Source organism: Ovis canadensis, chromosome 3 (genome assembly GCF_042477335.2).
Source record: "Ovis canadensis isolate MfBH-ARS-UI-01 breed Bighorn chromosome 3, ARS-UI_OviCan_v2, whole genome shotgun sequence".
In the NCBI taxonomy this organism is placed as follows: domain Eukaryota; kingdom Metazoa; phylum Chordata; class Mammalia; order Artiodactyla; family Bovidae; genus Ovis; species Ovis canadensis.
This window is the reverse complement of record NC_091247.1, coordinates 80227470-80246891: the sequence shown is the minus strand read 5'-3', so window position 1 is coordinate 80246891 and position 19422 is coordinate 80227470. Positions and strand designations below refer to the sequence as shown.

Below are 19422 nucleotides of genomic sequence, written 5' to 3'. Positions count from 1 at the left end.
AAACAATGCTCATACTGTTATTAACAAAATAGAGAATAGAAGAAACTGGATTTCTAAAAATGTAAGGTGTTAATTCTGTTTATTCATAAAATTGCTTTAAAAAGTCATTGGTATTCATGTGATGCTTGATTCTTGAATATCTATGGTATAAAGAGTTTTCCTGACCTGAATTTACATGGTAAAACCCGATTCCTATTCCTATGGGATGTATTGCTGTTTGGAATTGTAGGGTGTATATGTGGGATATGTGTATGTATATCTTCATATATATGTGTGTGTGTGTGTGTGCATGATATATATATTCATATAGCCAATGTAGTTGTTGTTGTTGTTGTTGTTGTTTTGCCACACCACATGGCATGTGGATCTTAGTTTTCCAACCAGGGATCGAATCCGTATCCCCTGCATTGGAAGCACAGAATCTTAACCACTGGACCATCTGGAAGTGTCCGCCAGTGTATACTAGGTCATTATGAAAGTTTTGGTGGGTTTCATTAAGTAATAAAATTCATCTGGGCCAGTTGGAAATCCTGATTCTTTTTTCCCCCCAGATATTAAGAATTGAATGATATATTCATGATGATTCTTTCTATTAAAGCATAAGAATTTTTACAGAGAATTACTGTTTTCGAAGTCTTCTTAAGACTCAACCTATACTGCCTTCAAACTTTGCTGCATTGAGGTTTAGCAGTTTTTCAAGGCCTGCCTGTGTTTGACTGTGTCATGTGGGTCCCCAGAAGGTGGCAAGTCTTAACCAAAGAGCGCTCACCCAGATTCTGGCCACGATGACTGCAAAGAGCAGCATGGGTGTGTTGTTGGCTCTCTTCACTTGGGTTGGCAAATCCCACCTCCATTGACTTAATGTTTTAGAGAGGTAAATAGAAAAAAAAAAAAGTTAAAAGAAGATCACTATTCTAAGAACAGTTTCATTCGGTTTTAAGAAACTCAGTAAAAGTAATATACCTTTAAGAAACTGTTTTAACTTTATTGCTTATAGTCTTGTGGTAATAGAGTAGTGTATATCCCATGTTTCCTTTTTGATACAGATCTTTTGTGATGGTGTGATTAAAAAGGCAGCAGTAAAATTTGTCCTTCAGTTAGTAGTTTTAGCTGCTCTCTCCAAATCCTGACACTGTCTGATGTCATTTCTTCAGAAGTTATTTCATCTGACTATACTATGATACTATACCCTCAGAACAGTTTCCAGTTTAACTTTTTTCTCTGCTTGTTTAGTTTAGTGTCTTGGGTATCCTAGTGATCCACAGTTTTCATCCATGTCAATTTAGTAGAGTTTCAGTAGCATTGCTCCAGTGCAGATTAATTAGCTAGGGGGAAAAATGCATATTTTCTTTGGGAGGATGCATTTTGGGCTTAAGTCGCTTTCGGAATATGCAGTGTTGAGTGGGAAACAAAGTTTTTAGAAGATTTAATATGTATGAAGATATCTTCATTTCTCAAGTAGTACAGTAGACAGATAAGAGGAGGTGCATAGATTCAGAAATCATAAAATAATTACGATCTACCACACCTAAGAGTCCTTGTTTCTTCAGGGTGTGCTTCAAATAGTTGTTTGAAAATGAGTGCGTTGAAGGTGTACATTCTGGATGATTAAATAATTGCTTAAAGTAAATAATAGTTGGTAGACTTTAGAAGTATAATTTTTATTTTCTTTTTTTTTTAATATACAGGGAAGTCGAGATAACATGAGTATTGTACTAGTTTGCTTTTCAAATGCCCCCAAGGTCTCAGATGAAGCAATGAGAAAAGACTCAGAGTTGGATAAGTACTTGGAATCACGGGTGGAAGGTAAGAAAGATGCTTTTTTTTTTTTAATTTAGAAGAAAAGCAAAAGTATTATTCCTTGTTTGTCAAATAATTCTTTTAAAATTTCCTATAGATTTTGGACTAAAAATCCATTATTCAGGAATGAGAGAGGGGAAAGCTAGTCTCCTTAACTTCAACCTAATTTGCTAATTGTTTGGGTTTGAATCTTTTGTTTACATATGTTCCATCTATTATTTTCCCTTTTTTCTTCCCTTTTGGGTTAATCAGTATTTTCTATTTAAGTTAATCCCTGCATTTGCTCATTAGTTATACATTCTTGGAAATATTCATTTAGTGGTTACCCTGATAGAGAATACATTTTAGAGTCTATGGCAGGATTGCTGGTTTAATACTTTAGTTTTATATGTGCTACTTTTCAGATATAAAATTATTTTGTATGACGTTATACATGTCAGTCTTACTTATTTTGCCTCAATGTCATTCTTACAAAGTTCTTTCCTCAATTCAGGGTTACATTTAAAAAAAAAAAATACAAGATTTTACTTTATATTTTTTAAACTGTTTTTATATTGGAGTAAAGTTGATTAACAATGTTGTGATAGTTTCAGATATACAGCAGAGTGATTCACTTATACATGTTATACATGTCTATTCTTTTTCAATTCTTTTCCCATTTTAAGTTGTTGCATAATATTGAGTAGCAAGTTCAGGGTTACATATTGACCTATATTTTTTCCTAACACCTTTATGGCTTGATCATTATTACTTTTCAGTAGTAAATTTAAATGATATAATGATTATGGTGTGGTCAGCTTGTTGAATTTGGCCTATTTATGAGTCATGTTTTAGATCTATAGTAGCCGTAGTAATTGGTAAAAGTTTTGAAATGCAAAGATTGGTGATTTCAAATGTGTAATCACCAGAAGAAAACTACATTCTTTTGCAGATTTGGTGGCGAGGGGCTGATTTATCTTTGCTAGCTTTACGGTTGTCTGCACATCTAAACAAAGGTGCCATGAGGGTTTTGTTGTTGTTGGTCTGCAATTTCTTCAACCCTGAACTGTCAGTGAAGTTGTGTTTTCAGCGTAATGGAGAGATAAGGAACATGTGAAAACACTTGGAAGACCGTGTCAGAAGCCTTTATTCCTGTTGATAATGTCTTAATTATTAAGAGGAGCTGTTTATAGGAGTTTTTAGTAACATACATTTTCTGAAAGGTCGAGTGTATTGGGGTGGAAGGTTGCTGGTTCAAATTTGTCAGAAGATGAGGAAGAGTTTCTTATTGTCCTATTTCCTTGTTGACAAAAAAGAAGCTAGATAGTTTTCATTTGGGGAAGAACTCTAAAATTTGGTCAATTACATGTTATATGATCTTGCTGCTGCTGCTGCTGCTGCTGCTGCTAAGTTGCTTCAGTCGTGTCTGACTCTGTGCGACCCCATAGACGGCAGCCCACCAGGCTCCCCCATCCCTGGGATTCTCCAGGCAAGAACACTGGAGTGGGTTGCCATTGCCTTCTCCAATATGATCTTGACCAACTTGCCTAATCTCTCTTAAGGCTCCAGTTTCTTTATTGTGAACTAAAGGTAAAAATACCAACCATACAGTTTGTTTTAAATAAATGAGATAACTTTGTTAAGTACTTGGTAATGTGCCTAGCACACAAGTCCTCAGCAGACTGTAGCTTTTATTAACTCTTCCGTAACAGCTAAATTTTAATTTCTTAAATGTGTGGTCAGTTCAGCTCAATGTGGGTTGTTAACATTTAATATTAATTTTATTTTGTATGGTTTTAAACTATCCAAAATATGTTATATGGCAGAGATAACAAATATGTATTAATATAATGTGATCATGGGCCCTGTGGCAGACACTTGATTATAATCACTCAATCAAAAAACTCTTTAAAATCCTTGAAAAAGCAGCCACTACAGATCAGTATGCCTCGGTACCTAACTTCTTTTTTATAAGCAGTTGTTCTTCAAGAGCTCTATATTTCTGTTAGGGTTTAAAGTCATGTAATCTGGTATTAGAATTTTGAGGTGAAAGCGTTCTGGTATATTGGCAGGTCTGTGTATGTGTTTTTATTGGGTGTGCAGAGGGGAGGTATAATGTTAAATAGTCTTTAACCTAAATTGATTAGATATCTGGTGAATGCCTTCTGTATGTATTCATTACTTCAGCAGTCCCTGAGCATGAGAGTCACTGGGAAGGTAGCAGAAAACAAAGCAAATATGTTCCTGATCTCACGGAGTTTATAATCTAGTAGAAATCAGTATGTGTGTGTGTGTATTTTTTTTTTTTTAATAGAAGAAAACAGAACAGTAGGCAGACAGTAGTAGCAAGGAATATTGGTTAGGAAGTTCTTTTTGAGGAAAAACATTTAAGCAGATGACTGTATATGGGAAAGAGTGGCTATTTGGGGGAAAGAACATTCCAGCAAAGGAAGCAATAAGAACTGAGAAGTGAATGTGCTTAGAGTGTATGGCTGGATTAGAAAGAGCTGGTAGAAAAGTGAAAGACTAGGAGAAATTGCTAACGAGCAGATCATGCACTACTCTGCAGACGAAAGTGAGGACTTTGGACTTTATTTAAATAGTGTTGGGAAGTCATAGGGGATGTTGAGCACAAGGGTAACTTGATCTCACTTTTTAAAGACCTCTCTCTGTTGCTCTGTGAAGAAGAGATTGTAAAGAGGGACAGGAGAGAGGAAGCCAAGAGACCAGTTAGAAATGCATTGAAGCAGGTGACAGATGGTGGGGGAGGATTGGATTGCAGAGTCACCAGTGGTATGTGAAAGTTGGTTGGTGAAGTGCTAGACGCAGTGGTTTTGGGTTAGGGTTGGGTTTTGGGTTGTCCCTCATGCCACACACAGCAATGTCTGGAGACAGATGTGGTCTCATAAATGAGGGTGCCACTGACATCCAGTGAGTGAGGCCAGAATGTTCCTTAACATTTTGCAGTGCACAGGACAACCTTCACAGCAAAAAATTGTCTAAAACATCTGTAGTGCTGAAGTTGAGAATTCTTGGACTATAGAGATAGAGTGTAAGGTAGAAAAACACAGTCCTGCCTTCATGAAGTTTACAGTCTGTAATCTAGTAAATATCATGTACAGTAGGAGTATCTAGCAACACTCCTATCCAGGCATGGGTCAGAGAAGGATCTGAGAAAGTTATACATGAGGTTGAAACGTGAAGGATGAATACACTTTAACCATACAAAAGGGTTAGTTGAACAGGTTTAAAAAGTGTTGCAGACCAAGGGAGGAAGGAAGTACATGTGAAAATCTAGAAGACTTCTTTGAATAGCTCCTTTGGCAATATAGCTAGGGGTGGGGCAGAGTTGAATAGGAGCAGTGAAAGTTAAGGTCATGGTCCTTGTGAGGGATGCATGGTAAACCGTTTGGGTTTTGCCTCTTGAGGGCTGCTTAGGACACTGCTTTGTTGTTTTAAAAGTAAGTTTGCCGTTGTCTGATTTTTCAAGAAGTTTATTGTCTTGATACTGGCCAGATAAATCATGCCTTAAGAATCTGTTTTCTGGAAATTATAAATATAAATGGAACATATACATGTTTTATTTTGTTAGAGTATTAGCAAGTTCTGAAATTTATTTTCCTTTTTTGTTTTAAATAAATTGTGCCTGGTGAAAATAATAAAGCAATGGATTCATAAAGGCAAAAATAAATAGATTATAGAACATACTGTTTAGACAAAAACCTATAAAGCAAATTTTAATCTTCCCTTCTTATACTCCTTATCCTTTCATTGCTTTTCTTTTCCTGTAATTATAGCATTAATAACTTTTATATATTCATATAAAATAATGTGTTTTCATGTAAAAAAAATGTTTTCCATGTGGCTGTGCCTTGTTCATAGGGATCATTGTAGTGATTATAAGCCATTTCACTCAGTGGCTATTCTGAAGTTTTCTTAACTGTTCCTTTATTGGACATTTAATGTTCCAGTTTTTGCTTTTATGAATAATGCTAGAATGAGTATATATATGCAAATAACTTTTTATCTTACCTTTTTTTGTTCCTTGTTTGATAGTATTGCCAAGTAGTACCTCTTGATTCACTTTGTGAATTCTGAGTTATCACATTAATTCAGGAACTCTTCTTAAAAACCTGCAGAAATTATGGAGAAGTCTGGTGAGGAAGGGATGCCTGATCTTGCCCACGTCATGCGCATCTTGTCTGCAGAAAATATCCCAAATTTGCCTCCTGGGGGAGGTCTTGCTGGCAAGTAAGTAGAACAAAAAGAACTAATTTTAACTTCATTTATAATTAGTAATTAAATAATTTGGGTTTAGAAGTACATCAATTATCTAAAGATGAACTAGGTTGACAGTTCTTATACTAAAGAACATTTAAATTTCATCCAAAAGGTTTTCTTTTTAAGACATTATTTATTATATTCTTTGGAGGCTGAGTATCCTTCCCTTAGTAAATGAGAACAGATGGATTGTGCAGGATCAAATTCTGAGAGAAATGCAGAAACTGTTCTTGGCAGGTATTTATTGAGGCAGTTAATTTTTGACTGTAGTCAAGATATATGAAGTATTATTTTAAATATGCAGAAGCTTAATAACTATGCAATTTAATAAAACTAAAGCATAATTTTTTTTAGGCGCCATGTTATTGAAGCTGTTTATAGTAGGCTGAATCCACATAGAGAAAGTGATGGGGTAAGTTTTGTTTTATTTCTTAAGTATTTTAAATAATCTTATTATATAAACAGTGGCTATAAATATACATATACACAATGACTGCTTTTCACTTTAAGGAGGCAGTTAAAGTTTAAGGAGATGTATTGAAGTGGAAGATAGAGCTAAAGTTCTGTTTTGTAGATAGGTCTGTTGTCATTTAATGGGCATCAAATACCTTTTTGTGTGGGCTGTACTTATTTCTTCCCTGTATGTCTTGCCTTTCCTTCTGCTTCTCCCTTAAATCTTAATTTTGAGGCAAACAAAGAATGTGCTTTTAAATGTGTCCATTTCTCCTCCAGCAGGCTGCTGCCATCACTGGAAGTTAGTGATCCTGATCAGACTAGACCTTTCAGACTCTTATTTTATAGACTAGACCTTTCAGTGCCTCTTTTGTGCCCAGTTGAACACCTGAGAATAATTTCATTCTAGCCTTCTTGTTGTGCTCTGGGTATATATGTTGAACTGAGATAACCATTTTTTGTTGTACTCTGCTGTGCTTCATCAGAGCAAAACTCTTTGTCCCTTTGCCTTCCTTAGAAATACTGATCAACTGCTCCTCTGGAGGTTTTTAATTTTATTTTAATACTAGTACTAGGAGGCCAGACAGTATCCTTTAAAAAAAAAAAAACAAAAAAAAACTGCCCTAAATTTCAAAGTTAGTAATTCAAATAACTGTTTTCTCATAGAGTTTTCAAGTTTTTGGACGTCTAAAACTGAACAATTTAATTTTAACATGTATGCTTCAAAGATTTAACAGCGCCAAACTTCGTAATAAAACTTACTGAGAGGAAATAGCCTCTGTGCTCCAGCTCCTCTTGGCAGGTCTTGAGAGACCACTATCGGCCACTGGTTGTAATTATGTGTCATTTTAATTGCATTGTTTTCCAGGCTTCATTATTGCACAGCAGTATCATATAATTTCTTTTTTCTTAGCAATAAAAGTTACATTGGCTAAAAGGGAAATTTTTACAACTAATGCATTTTAGTTACCTGAATAAAATGATACTATATATTGCTAATAACAGAATTTATACCTGGGTTTAGAGCAGTGATTCTGAGACTTTCTTTTGTGTCAGGTACCTCTAAAGTATTCAGAATTGTGTCCAAAGCTGTGGAAATTAATTTAAGAATAAAGATAACATCATCTGATGCATTTAGACAACTCCAAACCAAACAAGTGAGGATAGGGATGTCAAGAAAGATGGTGGTAGTTGGGAGGTAAAGAGAGCCTTACCTCTTCAGGTAGATTATAGGTTCCACGTAGCAGCCACTACCAAGGTTGGAGGAACTAAGCCCTCAAGTAGTTATTGATTCATTATTAGCCACATAATTACTTTGTTCTCTCACATGTTTGAAAATGTAGTCACAGTGTGTAATCTGAAAAATTATTTCATAATATACTTGCTAGGTTTCTTAGTCTCTCAAGAAAGTTCGCAGCTTTTATTCCAAACAAAAAAGTTTATAACCCAGAATTTCTGTTAAACATATACCAAGGATGAACAACACCAACGAAAGGATGAATTTTAAACTTTCTTTAAAAATAGAAAATATGTATTATACATAGTAGCTGTGTAAACAGTGCATAAATAAGCAACAGAACCATGAAACTGAGGAGAGCTGCTCAGGATATAAAACTGGCCTTAAAGATGATTATTTGAATTGAAATTGAAAGTGTTAATTGCCCAATCATGTCCAACTCTTTCCAACCGCACGGACTGCAGCCCACCAGTCTCTGTCCATGGCATTCTCCAGGCAAGAATACTAGGGTGGGTGGCCATTCCCTTCTCCAGGGGATCTTTCCAACCCAGGGATTGAACCCAGATCTTCCACGTTGCAGGCAGATTCTTTACTGTCTGAGCCACCAGGGAAGCCCTGGTGATTATTATATGATTGTAAATCAAGAAAATGTATAGTTACTCACCTTTGTATATAAACACTGATAATCCACCATGTAATGAGTGGATGTGGGAGGAGATTATGAAACATAAGGCAAGGTCCCCCATCCCTGCTCTGAATGCAGCCAGCAGTGTTCATACAAGCAGAGAAGTTAAGTTATAAAAAGGTTTCACATCATTTCCCAAAGAACAAAAAGAAATGCAAAATATAGACCGATTGCCATGCGAATGTCAGATTTTCAGAGATAAGATGAGATTTGAAGAATGGTTTGCATGACAGAAATTAAAAGAGGGAGATTATAGTTCGTGTGGATTGGGAGAGGCAGGAACAAAGTTTAAGCTGTCTCTGAAAGAGCGGATGTCATTTTGGCTCGAGCAGGAAACTGCTATGGTGAAAAATAAGAATTCAGGATGCCAGAAGTATTTTTGAAGAGACTGGAGACACCTTTTGAACTTTATATTTTTTAGAATGAGGAGCCGCTGTGTGTTTACAGCATAAGAATGGCAGACTCAGGAGTATCTGTGGTATTCTAATCTGTTAGAAACATATGCAGTATTAAATTAAAGAGATGCTAGAAGTCAAGTAGTTGTGAATGATCACAGAGATACTAAGTGTAAACTCATTAGATAAATGTGTGAATTAGAGAAACTTTCTTGTTTACTATAAAAACGTGCTTTGAAGCCCAGAATCCTATGTTGGGAAACATTGCTTTACCCTTTCAGAATAATCACAACCTTAGAAAAAATGTTGAACCATAATCAAAAGTAGAAGTATACTAAAAAATACAAAAGAAACAGAAAACTGAAGAAATGATAATGTTTGATTAAATTCTTAGGCCTTAACTTGAAGCACGGAAGTGCTCCATGAATGCTTCTCAGCTTGGTCAGATCTGTGCTAAGTGGAAGTTGCTGCCAGGAAGTACAGAGTGGCAGGGACTGATACAGTTAACTCGCAGAATGGGCAAGACAGGAGTGTGCTAGAAAGACATAAGAGGAGACAGTTGTATGGGGCGGGGGAGGGGAGGAGCTCACTTTTAAAATATTTTTTAAATAAAAATAATTATTTATTCAGGTATTTAAAAATACAAATGCTAGTCACAGTAAATCAAAGATTATTTAGAATCCTAAAACATCTGCTTTATATTAAAGATAGAATTGTTCTGCTACAAATGCTTATCAGCAGTATCAGAAATGGGTATCCATTCATTTTTCTTATATTAAAAAAAGCCTTTTGGTTAATAAAAGTATTTTTTAAAAAAGCTGAGTTGAATATAAGTCAGAATATATTTAAATATATTCAGGAAAGTCATTATTTAGGGGAATTTTAAATTGTTTTACTTTTTTTTTTTCTGTTCAACTTTCTGGAATATGTTCAGTCTTCTTAATGTGATACTTTCCCAGCTTTAAAATCAGTATCTGGAAAAGAGTCAAGCTTGAAATTTTAATAAAGGGTTTTGTGAATCCCTCAAAAGTTTTTGCAGATATATTTATGTGTGTGCATAAATACTATTTAATGTTTAGAGTATGTCTGATTTTCATTAGTTCCTCAAAGGAGTCTGTCACCCCCAAAAGAATAATAACCTAGGGGACCAGAAAAAGTAAAAAATTACATTTTGCTCTAAGTTATTGTTATATTACGTAGGGCTCTGGGATAACCCCCACTCTTTCTTCTTTTAAAATGCTAGTTTGTTTTTAATTGAAGTATAGTTGATTTACAGAGTTGTGTTAGTTTAAAGTGTACAGCACAGTGATACACAGTTTTCAGTTTTTTCAGATTCTTTTTCATTACAGGTTATTACAAGATATTGAATATAGTTCTCTGTGCTATATAGTCCAGAAAATGCTAGTCTAGTTTTATAACTCGAATTTAAATTCTTTTGAGATCTGGGACTTCATCCAATTTGTCTATAGCTATTCCCCAGCACCTTTAATAGTGTCTGGTATATGTTGAGAGCTCAGTAAATACTAGTTAAATAAGGAACATTTCTGTTTCTTTCTCTATAGTTGTATGGTAAGACTATCTTTAAGTCATATATTTTAAAAACTAATTTGAGGTTGCTCATGAGTAGGAAAGTTTATTATTTGAGCTTTGTACTTTTCACGCCAAAAGGTTAACTTCTTCCCTCAAAGGAGACTTAAAATACTTTTGAATTATTATACCAGTGATCAAATAGCTGTATAAGTTGATGATTCTTCAGTGATAAAGAGGAACTTGTATTTTCCCAACTCCTACTTGTGCTAAGCCGTATCTGCATAACTGTATCTACATACTGTGTAGGTAACTCAGCATTCTTACCTTACAGAGAAGACTAAGAATTGGTGCAAAGGAGTAGCTTGCCCAGGCTGCAAAGCTAGATGAATCCAGTAGCTAGAATTGGAGTGTGGGTCAGAATGCCTCCAAAACCTGTTCCCTTTATACCTTTCCATGCAGCCTCTCTAAGATATTTAGAGATTACATATGTGTCTATACCCCACCTCTGTCTCTCGTGTAAGAAAAATCATTTCCAGTTCTCTAGTAGCCTTAAAATATTCCATTTTTGATGAGGAATAGTTTATAAACTTGTTGAGATTAAGCAGTCAAGCCCAGTGTCTTATTAGTTATTTTTCATTTAAATATACACTTTTATTCTAATTAAAAATAAGGTATTTGGATTTTGAGAATGGGAGGAAAGAAAACAAAAGCCCTCCAAAATCTTCCTTTTCTGTTTTGACATTACTAAATTTTATAGACAAATCTTTTTAATTTTATTTCAAATAGATCAATTATATTTTTATATCACAGTTTTAGGACTTTGTGAATACTGGGTTTTTTTTGTAAATTGTTTCTCATTTACTTTTTCACTTGTCAAAGCATTTTTTATGGAGAAGATCTACTTCCACTGTTTGACAACACACTAACTTTAGTCACTGTTTTTTAAGGTGTCATTTGACATACTCCTCCTCATAGCTTTCGTCTTGACCATTTTTAAAATTATTTCAGATTGACTGAAGTTTACATGCTTCTTGCAGATGATATATAATTTATTAGATTCTTTATTAGTCACCCTTAATTATATCTCATGAAGTCATATTTGAGAATCTTCTAAAGATTATTTTTACCTGACAAGCAGGGATGAGGACTCCAAAAAAAGAAAAAAACCACACAGTAAATATCTATACTAGCATTCCTTAAGTTTTCTCCACTGTTTGAAGAGTTTCGCTTATGGCTACTATGTTTTTAAAAAATTGCTGCAGATGAATTTTAGCTGATTAAATTCTATTTTTAAAATGTGCTTAGATTTCCCTACCCCCCTTTTGCTGTCTCTTTTGATTTATCTATGTTCCTGGGTCTTATTTTGTGTAAGGCAATGTTTTCATAATGAGAAATTTAATTCTCAAGCTGAGTTAGTCTAGGTGACAGTAAAACCTTAAAAACAGAATCTGAGGGAAGAGTCCTAAATTCCCATGTCTGTAATTGTCTTAAATTTATTTTGCAGAATAATTTAAACTGTCCCATCTAATACGATTTTTTTGTCCTATAATTTCATTAATTTTCCTATTATAAGAAAATACACTATAGACTTCAATATGAAATAATTTGTGGTCCAACTCAACAGTAGTTTTAGTTATTTATTTAGTAAGCATCTATTTATATGAGGCACTTTACTGTGCAAAACTGTTACCATAATGTAGTCAGAAGAACATTCAGAGGGACATTGATGTTGATTACACTTGTACACACATCTGAGCTCTGTCACTTACTAGCATTGTCATCCTGACAAATAATTTAAATCTCTCTGTGCGTTAGTTTCTTTGCTTATAAAAACTAGAGTTACAGTATCTATTACAATAAAGTACCTACAAGGATTAAATGAAATTATGTATATAAAGTTCTTAGCATAAGCATTAATTTTTCATCCCTAGGTGGTTGGGAGGATACAGAAAGGAATAGAAGTTATCTTTGTCTAAAAGATTTTACAGTGCAACTGGAGAGACTTGTCAACAGTTGCAAGGTGAAATAAATTGCTCTGACAGAGGTGTAAACTTGAGGTACCTTTTGTGTGAGTTCAGGTAAAGAAGGTGCAGCTAAACAATAGATTCATTTTCTGATATTAATGGAAATCCATGACTGTTGTATAACAGTATTTTGAAACATCAGATGAAATGGAGAAGTTTCGCCTATCTACTGTCTAGCTCAATAGGAAAATGTAATTTGCTATCATATAGAATGACTTAAATGTGGTCATTAACTCAAGTTCTTTTCAATTGGCTATTGTAAATCCATTCCTATTGAATTTAGAATTTGGGTTTTGTGTGCTTTTTATAAAGCAACTACTCTCTCCCCAGCTACCACTACTGTAGCATTTCACAGAAATATAGATGATTACTGTGATGATAAAGATGTCAAATGGAGTGTGAGATACATCCATGTATAACAACTTTCATCCAACCTTATCAATAAGCTCAGGGAAGTAAGACAGTTTATCAGTCGTTCTCAACCTTTGCCTTGTATCAGAATCACCTGTCAGTCTTTAAGAAAATCACCCCAGCTCACTGAATCTGAATATCATGGGTTGGAGTTTGGCATCTGTATAATTTTAGAAATTCTACAGGTGATTCTAATGTGAAACCAGGGTTGAGTTCTCTGTTGTCCACTTGATTTTGTTTCAGTGTCCAAGGGAGTTGTCAAAGGTAGTTGTTGGTTTGAGGGCTTTTTATTTGGAGGGCAGAGAGGAGTCTTATACCCTCCATTAAAAGTTCTTTGTGATACACTCTCAAATAGAAAATTTCCTTTTGGAAGACCTGATTAAAAATTGATAAGATTTATGATCAGCAAGCATTTAACTCATTGTTCCATCTTAACCTTTCCTGAATGGATTCAAATTAGAAACTGTATTTAGGGAAATAATGTTTATTTAGTACAGAAAGAAAGGTAAATGGGGGGAGAAAAATCTTAAGAGACCAAAATTTATTATGTTCTCTCCACAAACTAAATTTTGCTAATTAAAAAGTTATTTTGATAGTTAATATGCTTGATGTAGAAAATTGAAGTAGTCAAAGCATCTGAAACGTCATCACCCATTATTATCATTTCTATATTGCTGTGTTTCCTTTCTTCCTAGGCATTTTACATATAGTATCCTAAAGAATATGGGCACCCATATGCCCACACATAAAACATATGCTGTACGCAGTATTATCTCTTGCTTTTTGCACTTTAAAAAAATATTCAAGGGCTCTCATTTTTCTAATAATAAGCATTGCCATTTAGTGTATGGCTATAGTCATTACCTTTGTTGTAGAATTACAGAGTAACAGCCTCCAAAGATGGTTAAGAGTTTGTATCAGATCTGTATCAGTAGCCTTTTTGTATTTTATTTTCCCAACGTTTTATGGTGAAAACTTCCAAACATATAGGAAAATTGAAATGGTCATAGTGGACATCTGTACCTTATCTAGACTCAGTAGTAAGTTTTTACAGTTTACCATATTTGCTCTCTTTGCTCAATGTGTACATTCCAGGCCTTTTTTTTTTAACTGACTGAACCTTTGACAGCAAACTGCTGATAAAATATTTTACCTCTAAATATTTTGGCACACAGCTCTTGAGAATGAGGACATTTGTCTATATACCTAAGAAAATTGGTAATAAATTTAATATCATCTCATATAAAGTCCACATATTTTCAGTTGTCCATAGAATGACTGTTAAAATTGTTACGTGGGCTAGTCCAGTTGTTACCAGTTAAGCATGGTAAGCAAACCTTTAATTAAGCTCCCAGTTTGTTTTTCCCCTTAACACTGAAAATAAGTCTAAGCCAGCTTTTAATAGGATGTCTTACATTCTGGATCATACGCTAGTTTCCTTGTGGTGTTTTTTCACATAATTCTGTGCTCCCTGTTTGCTTATTATATTGGGGATTAGCTTAATTAAACATTTTTTGGCAAGATCACAAGACAGCTTTGTCCTCCCTAGCACATCATGTCAGGAGGCACATATAAGGTAGAGTTGTATCTGTCAGCGTATCAGTATGATCAGCTTGGCTGTTAGAGATTGTTCTGCAAACAAAGTTAAGTAGCTACTGTAGGAGAAATCTGTCAGTTTTACAAAATTCAGTACAATATAAAAGTATTGAGTAGTTTACTATTAATATTTTATTATAATGTTTAAAATGATTTCTTTTTAATCTAGAGATTTTTAGTAAAATATTTAAAGACAAAAAATAAGTAGAATTTTTATCCACAGAAATTTTACAATTCCCCCAAATTTAGTTTATATAATACTACATTTTGTTTCTCTTCTCCTTCCTGTCATTCAGCAGAAATGAAGAAACTAATGTTCTAATGGCCTGCTTTCTGTCCTTTCCTATTGCTTTAAACACTAATTTCCTTTAGTACTAAATAATTATAGCCAATTATTTCCTCTTGAAGTCAGTTGCTTTTAGGAGATGCTGTGTTGCTGTTGAATTATACTAGCAAGTAAATTTCAGATTAAGCTTCAAATATCAGTGTAAAATAAGACGTTAATAGTTCATGATGCTCATTTGCTAAAAATAACTTGAGGTATTTCTATTGGAAAGTTTTGTTAATTGAGACAGTAAAACTTGATTCTTAATGAAATGTTCTCATGCTTAGATATATTACTCATGGTAGAGAAATGAGTGTTTTGCTGTGATATGTTATGAAATACGTGTGATATCCTAGTTTGTCTACTGACACTGGGGTCTTGAATCTTAAAAAAAGGCCTCCGATGAAGCAGAGGAAAGTGGATCACAGGGGAAATTGGTGGAAGCTCTCAGGCAAATGAGAATTAATCATAGGGGAAACTACCGACAACTTCTGGAGGAGATGCTGACTAGTTACAGGCTAGCTAAAGTAGAGGGCGAAGAAAATCCTGCTGAACAAGCTGCTACAGCTGCTTCTTCGAACAGTGATGCTGGAAACACAGTGACAATGCAGGAAAGCCATACTGAATCAAAAAGTGATCTTGCTGAATTAGACAGCTGTCCTGAAGATGCAGGGACAAAGATGAGTGGGGAAAAGCTATGACTTGACTTTGTGGTAATATTGTTGTGATCTTTGATTTGATGGTTTTTTTCTTAGGAAGTATAATGTATGCATTTATATAACCATTTTGTTATTTGAAATCTTGGTAAACTAGTTTTATTATATTCATATATTATAGCCTTGTTTTTTAAGAAGGCTTTTGCATACATCTTTATCAGATAGTTTAAAATTGGCTATATTCTAGTACTTTGAATTTAATAAAATTACATGTCATTTCATATTGTATGCCAGAAATGAGGCTAACAGTTTATTAAAGTCAGTAGTTAAATTCATACTAGGAAAGGATTAGAAATTACCGATTAGCAAGATTACTTTATATTGTGGAAAAAATTGTTAATGTAGAATTATACTGCTTCACATATTAGTACATTCATAGTTAGCTCTGTAATGAATTTGTGTTTTCTTTAGTAATTTTAGTTCTTCAAAGAATGGCAGATGCTGTCCTGTAATTTCTTTTTTCAAGGATGATAATTTGTGTGTTCTTGGAATTGTTTATATTTTGCCTCTCTGTAGTTTTATTTTTTAGTAGTTTTGAGATTCCAGATGTGTGGTTATTTTTCCTTTTTCTGTATCCTTTATGAAACATCATTTTTGAAAAACCTGTGTATTATTCATCCAGCTTTGGTTTGTATATTCTGTGTAGCCTGACTACATACATCCAAATGTATGTCAACCAAGTGTTTAGAATGAAATTATACATGTTTAAGTCCAAATAAAGCATGTGATGTGGAATAACCTATGCATGTTGTACTTATTTTTAATTTTTTTAAAAAACAACCAGGTTTGGTATATTGGAAAAATAATTCGAATTTCATTTGTATCTATATAAAACTTAGAAAACTTTTGGTTTGGTGCGTTTTTCATTAATTAAAAAAATTTTGAGAAGTCTTGGTTACTCAAAGTAAATCTATTCTGTTTCTTAACCCCCTTTGTGACACAAAATATTAATCTTTGGACAGTATGAACACATGTAAACATGTCAGAAGGTTGTCATGATGAGCTTTTTAAAGATTGCAAGACTTTGAGTTTTGCTAGAAGTATTCATCAGAAATTAGTAATGCAAGAAGTAGAAGATGTTTTAAATAGTGGTGGCAGATATGAGTTTGACTTTGCTAAAATGAATTTTTAAAATACAAACAACTAAATCACATTAGAGTATTTTTTAAAACAATTGTGTATGTAGAACATTTTAACTTTGCTTTTTCATGTTTTATATTTATCATGTGTCTAAAGTTGCTTAAGGTGCCATAAGTTGAAGCTTTGCAATCTTTGGATATAGCTGATGTTTTGATCTGTTTTTCCAATGCCAGAATATTTTTAAGTGGTTTGAGAAAGAGGAAGTCATTTGGTGGAAAGGGGAGGAAAAAACCCAACCAGTTATCTATCTATATTAGATAGATCCATGTGTGTATACACACAGTATACAGTACACACAACTCTCTCTGTAAAAGTACCTTTCAGACAAAGAAAGGAAGGTAACTTGTTCATCTGATTTTGTTTTCTTTTGAAATTCAGTCCAGCCTGGAAGTGGTGTAGGTAAATAGTAATAATATTCTTCCTTTTCTCTTCCTGTAGGGTGCTGGAGATCTAGAAGACCCATGGTAGCCTTATAAACCTTCTAAAATGCTTTTGATTCTGAAAATTGGGGGAAAAAACTTTTAATCACAATTTTCTTCAATACAAGGGAAAAATATTCTTGTGGATTCCCAGCGTTTTGTGATATGAGCAGAAAATCATTAGCATTTCCCATCATTTGTTCATATTTGTGTTTTCTGGTAATTGCCACTTGTAGCATTGCCTGTACTACAGTATTTTTGCCAGCCTCAGACATACTGGTTACATCTGTATTGAACTTTTGACCCTAGAAACCAATGGAGTTATTTCACCACAAATAACGAATATGCCTGAGGTGCATGGGAATATAGTTAGCTGTACTCTGAAGATACATTATTATTATTTTTTTTAACTAAGGCACACAACATATAAGCATGTAAGAGTAAAGAACTGTATGAGATGTTCCTTTTTTCAATTCACCAAGTTGGAAGCCTTTTGCAGCTCTGTGGCTTAAAATTTCATTTGAGCAATTTACTATAGGATTTATATTTATTATTAATTGTTATTTAATTTTTTTTTCCAATTTTACCTGTATTACCAAACTGGGTTCTCCAATAATGTCCAAATTGTAATGTTGCCTGCTTCAACATAAAGTATATTTGGCAATAATATTATAAACCCTTACAAATTTTATGCATGTATCTACTACATCCTTCAATTCTCACTAGAAAAATCTCTTGAAACCAAATGGATTAATTTATGGCTATTTATAATTTGCTTTGACATCTCACTGCTGCAAATTTTTTTAAATGATGAAATTTGCCTTTATAATGTAAATTGTGATTTTTGTTTTACATGTGGGTTTCTATAGTTTTAATTTTTCAGCTTTTAAGATACAACAGGTTTTGTGTAATTTGGTATAATTTTTAATTGTTTACATTATTTTAAAAGCTCAGAATATCACATTGAAATGACTATAAATACATTTAAAATTATCTATTTTAGATCTAAGGAAATATTACAGAGATATTTTCATGGGTTCAGTAACCTTTCATTTTATAACATTGGGCACGGTACGGAGTGGCTGTCACATAAGGTACTTGAAGATTATTAGTTTAATTCTATTTTTACAATAACCTTGAATTCTTGAATTCTTCTGAGTTTTGCATGTATCCAGTTAATGCTGAACGTGAAGAGTGAAATATTTATCTAAAAGGAGCGTGGGGGTAGGAGAGCAATGAATGTATCCATTTGTACATGGTGTACATGTTGTGGATGCTTTGTAAACATTTTCCTATCTGTTCAAATTGTGTTTCAGCAGGATGTAATTGCCCTTGTGTGTAGTTGAAATGAGTCATCATCTGGTCCTGTGTGAAATGGAATTCATGGTATTTTCTGTAACATTTTCCTGAAGCTGTTTCTGGAGAGCCACACATTTAAATACAGCTTTCTTGATCATTTCGATTTATTGTGCACCTGATTTTTTGGTCTGAAAGGAATTATTGCCACAACATATTTTATTTATTCTTTAGATTTTAGCCTTGTAAGTTAAAGTGCTTTACATGATGATGTTAAGAGCTGTTTGTCCCTTGACTGGGTTTGGGGGGGTTGTTAAAAGATAGGGAATGAAGAATGCAAAATGGTTGTTGTTCAAACTGTCCACTCTGATCCAACCCTGTACTGATAGTACCTTTCCAGTATGATATTGTGATGTTTCATACAATGCAGTGAACATAACCAACTTGTTACCTAAATAAAGACTTGATAAAAACAGTGTGACATATTACTATTTTATATGGTATTTAAAAATAAAAGTTCAGCTTTGTATGTTATCGTAAACATCTGATATAGTTAGAATATCTGTTATAAAAAATTTCATACAAAACCATGTAGGGGAGTTACAATTAAATCCAAGGAGGTATTAACCAAACTCTGTAGGACAATACTAGTTAACCCCTTATCCACTCCCAAAACATTTTTATACTGTTTTAAGAAATCTTTTTCAGGGGACTTTGTGGCCATGGAAATAAAAATTTTGTGTGAGGTAGCAAAAGAAACACCCATATTCAGTATTTACTAATCTAAATTCCGTAGTCTAGCTGTTCTCGGCTGTTTTTGTTATCAGGACCCATATATATCTAAAAATTCAAGATCCCAAAGGACTTTTTGCTTTTGTGGGTTTTGTGTATTGTATAGAAGTTAAAACCAAGAAATTTTGCATACCATTTTAATTCATTAAAGATAAAACCATTACCTGTTAAAATAAATAGCATTTTCTATTAAGATAATTATTTTCCAGATCTAAAGAGTTTAGTGTGAAAAAATAGCACTAGCTTTCATTTTTGTAAATCCATGAATGTTGACTGGATTCTCTTATTTACTTTTGCGTTCAATCTGTTGCAGTGTGGCACTGTGTTCGCTGTATATAATGAA

The 19422-nt window shown here is 33.7% G+C and overlaps 1 protein-coding gene across 4 annotated transcripts in view; it reads left to right on the top strand.

The window, feature by feature from the left end:
• PPM1B (protein phosphatase, Mg2+/Mn2+ dependent 1B) overlaps positions 1-18762 on the top strand; it is an 83818-nt gene extending 65056 nt beyond the window's left edge. For 3 of the 4 annotated variants that reach the window (XM_069583439.1, XM_069583437.1, XM_069583441.1), the window contains 4 exons: positions 1689-1806; positions 5919-6030; positions 6415-6472; positions 15112-16174. In XM_069583439.1, the coding sequence (XP_069439540.1) occupies positions 1689-1806; positions 5919-6030; positions 6415-6472; positions 15112-15417 (594 nt within the window). In that variant the 3' untranslated portion in view covers positions 15418-16174. Of the gene's footprint in view, positions 1-1688; positions 1807-5918; positions 6031-6414; positions 6473-15111; positions 16175-17010 lie in introns of those variants that run through there. The other variant, XM_069583438.1, reaches the window with a different exon arrangement.
• Positions 18763-19422: the final 660 nt, after the last annotated feature.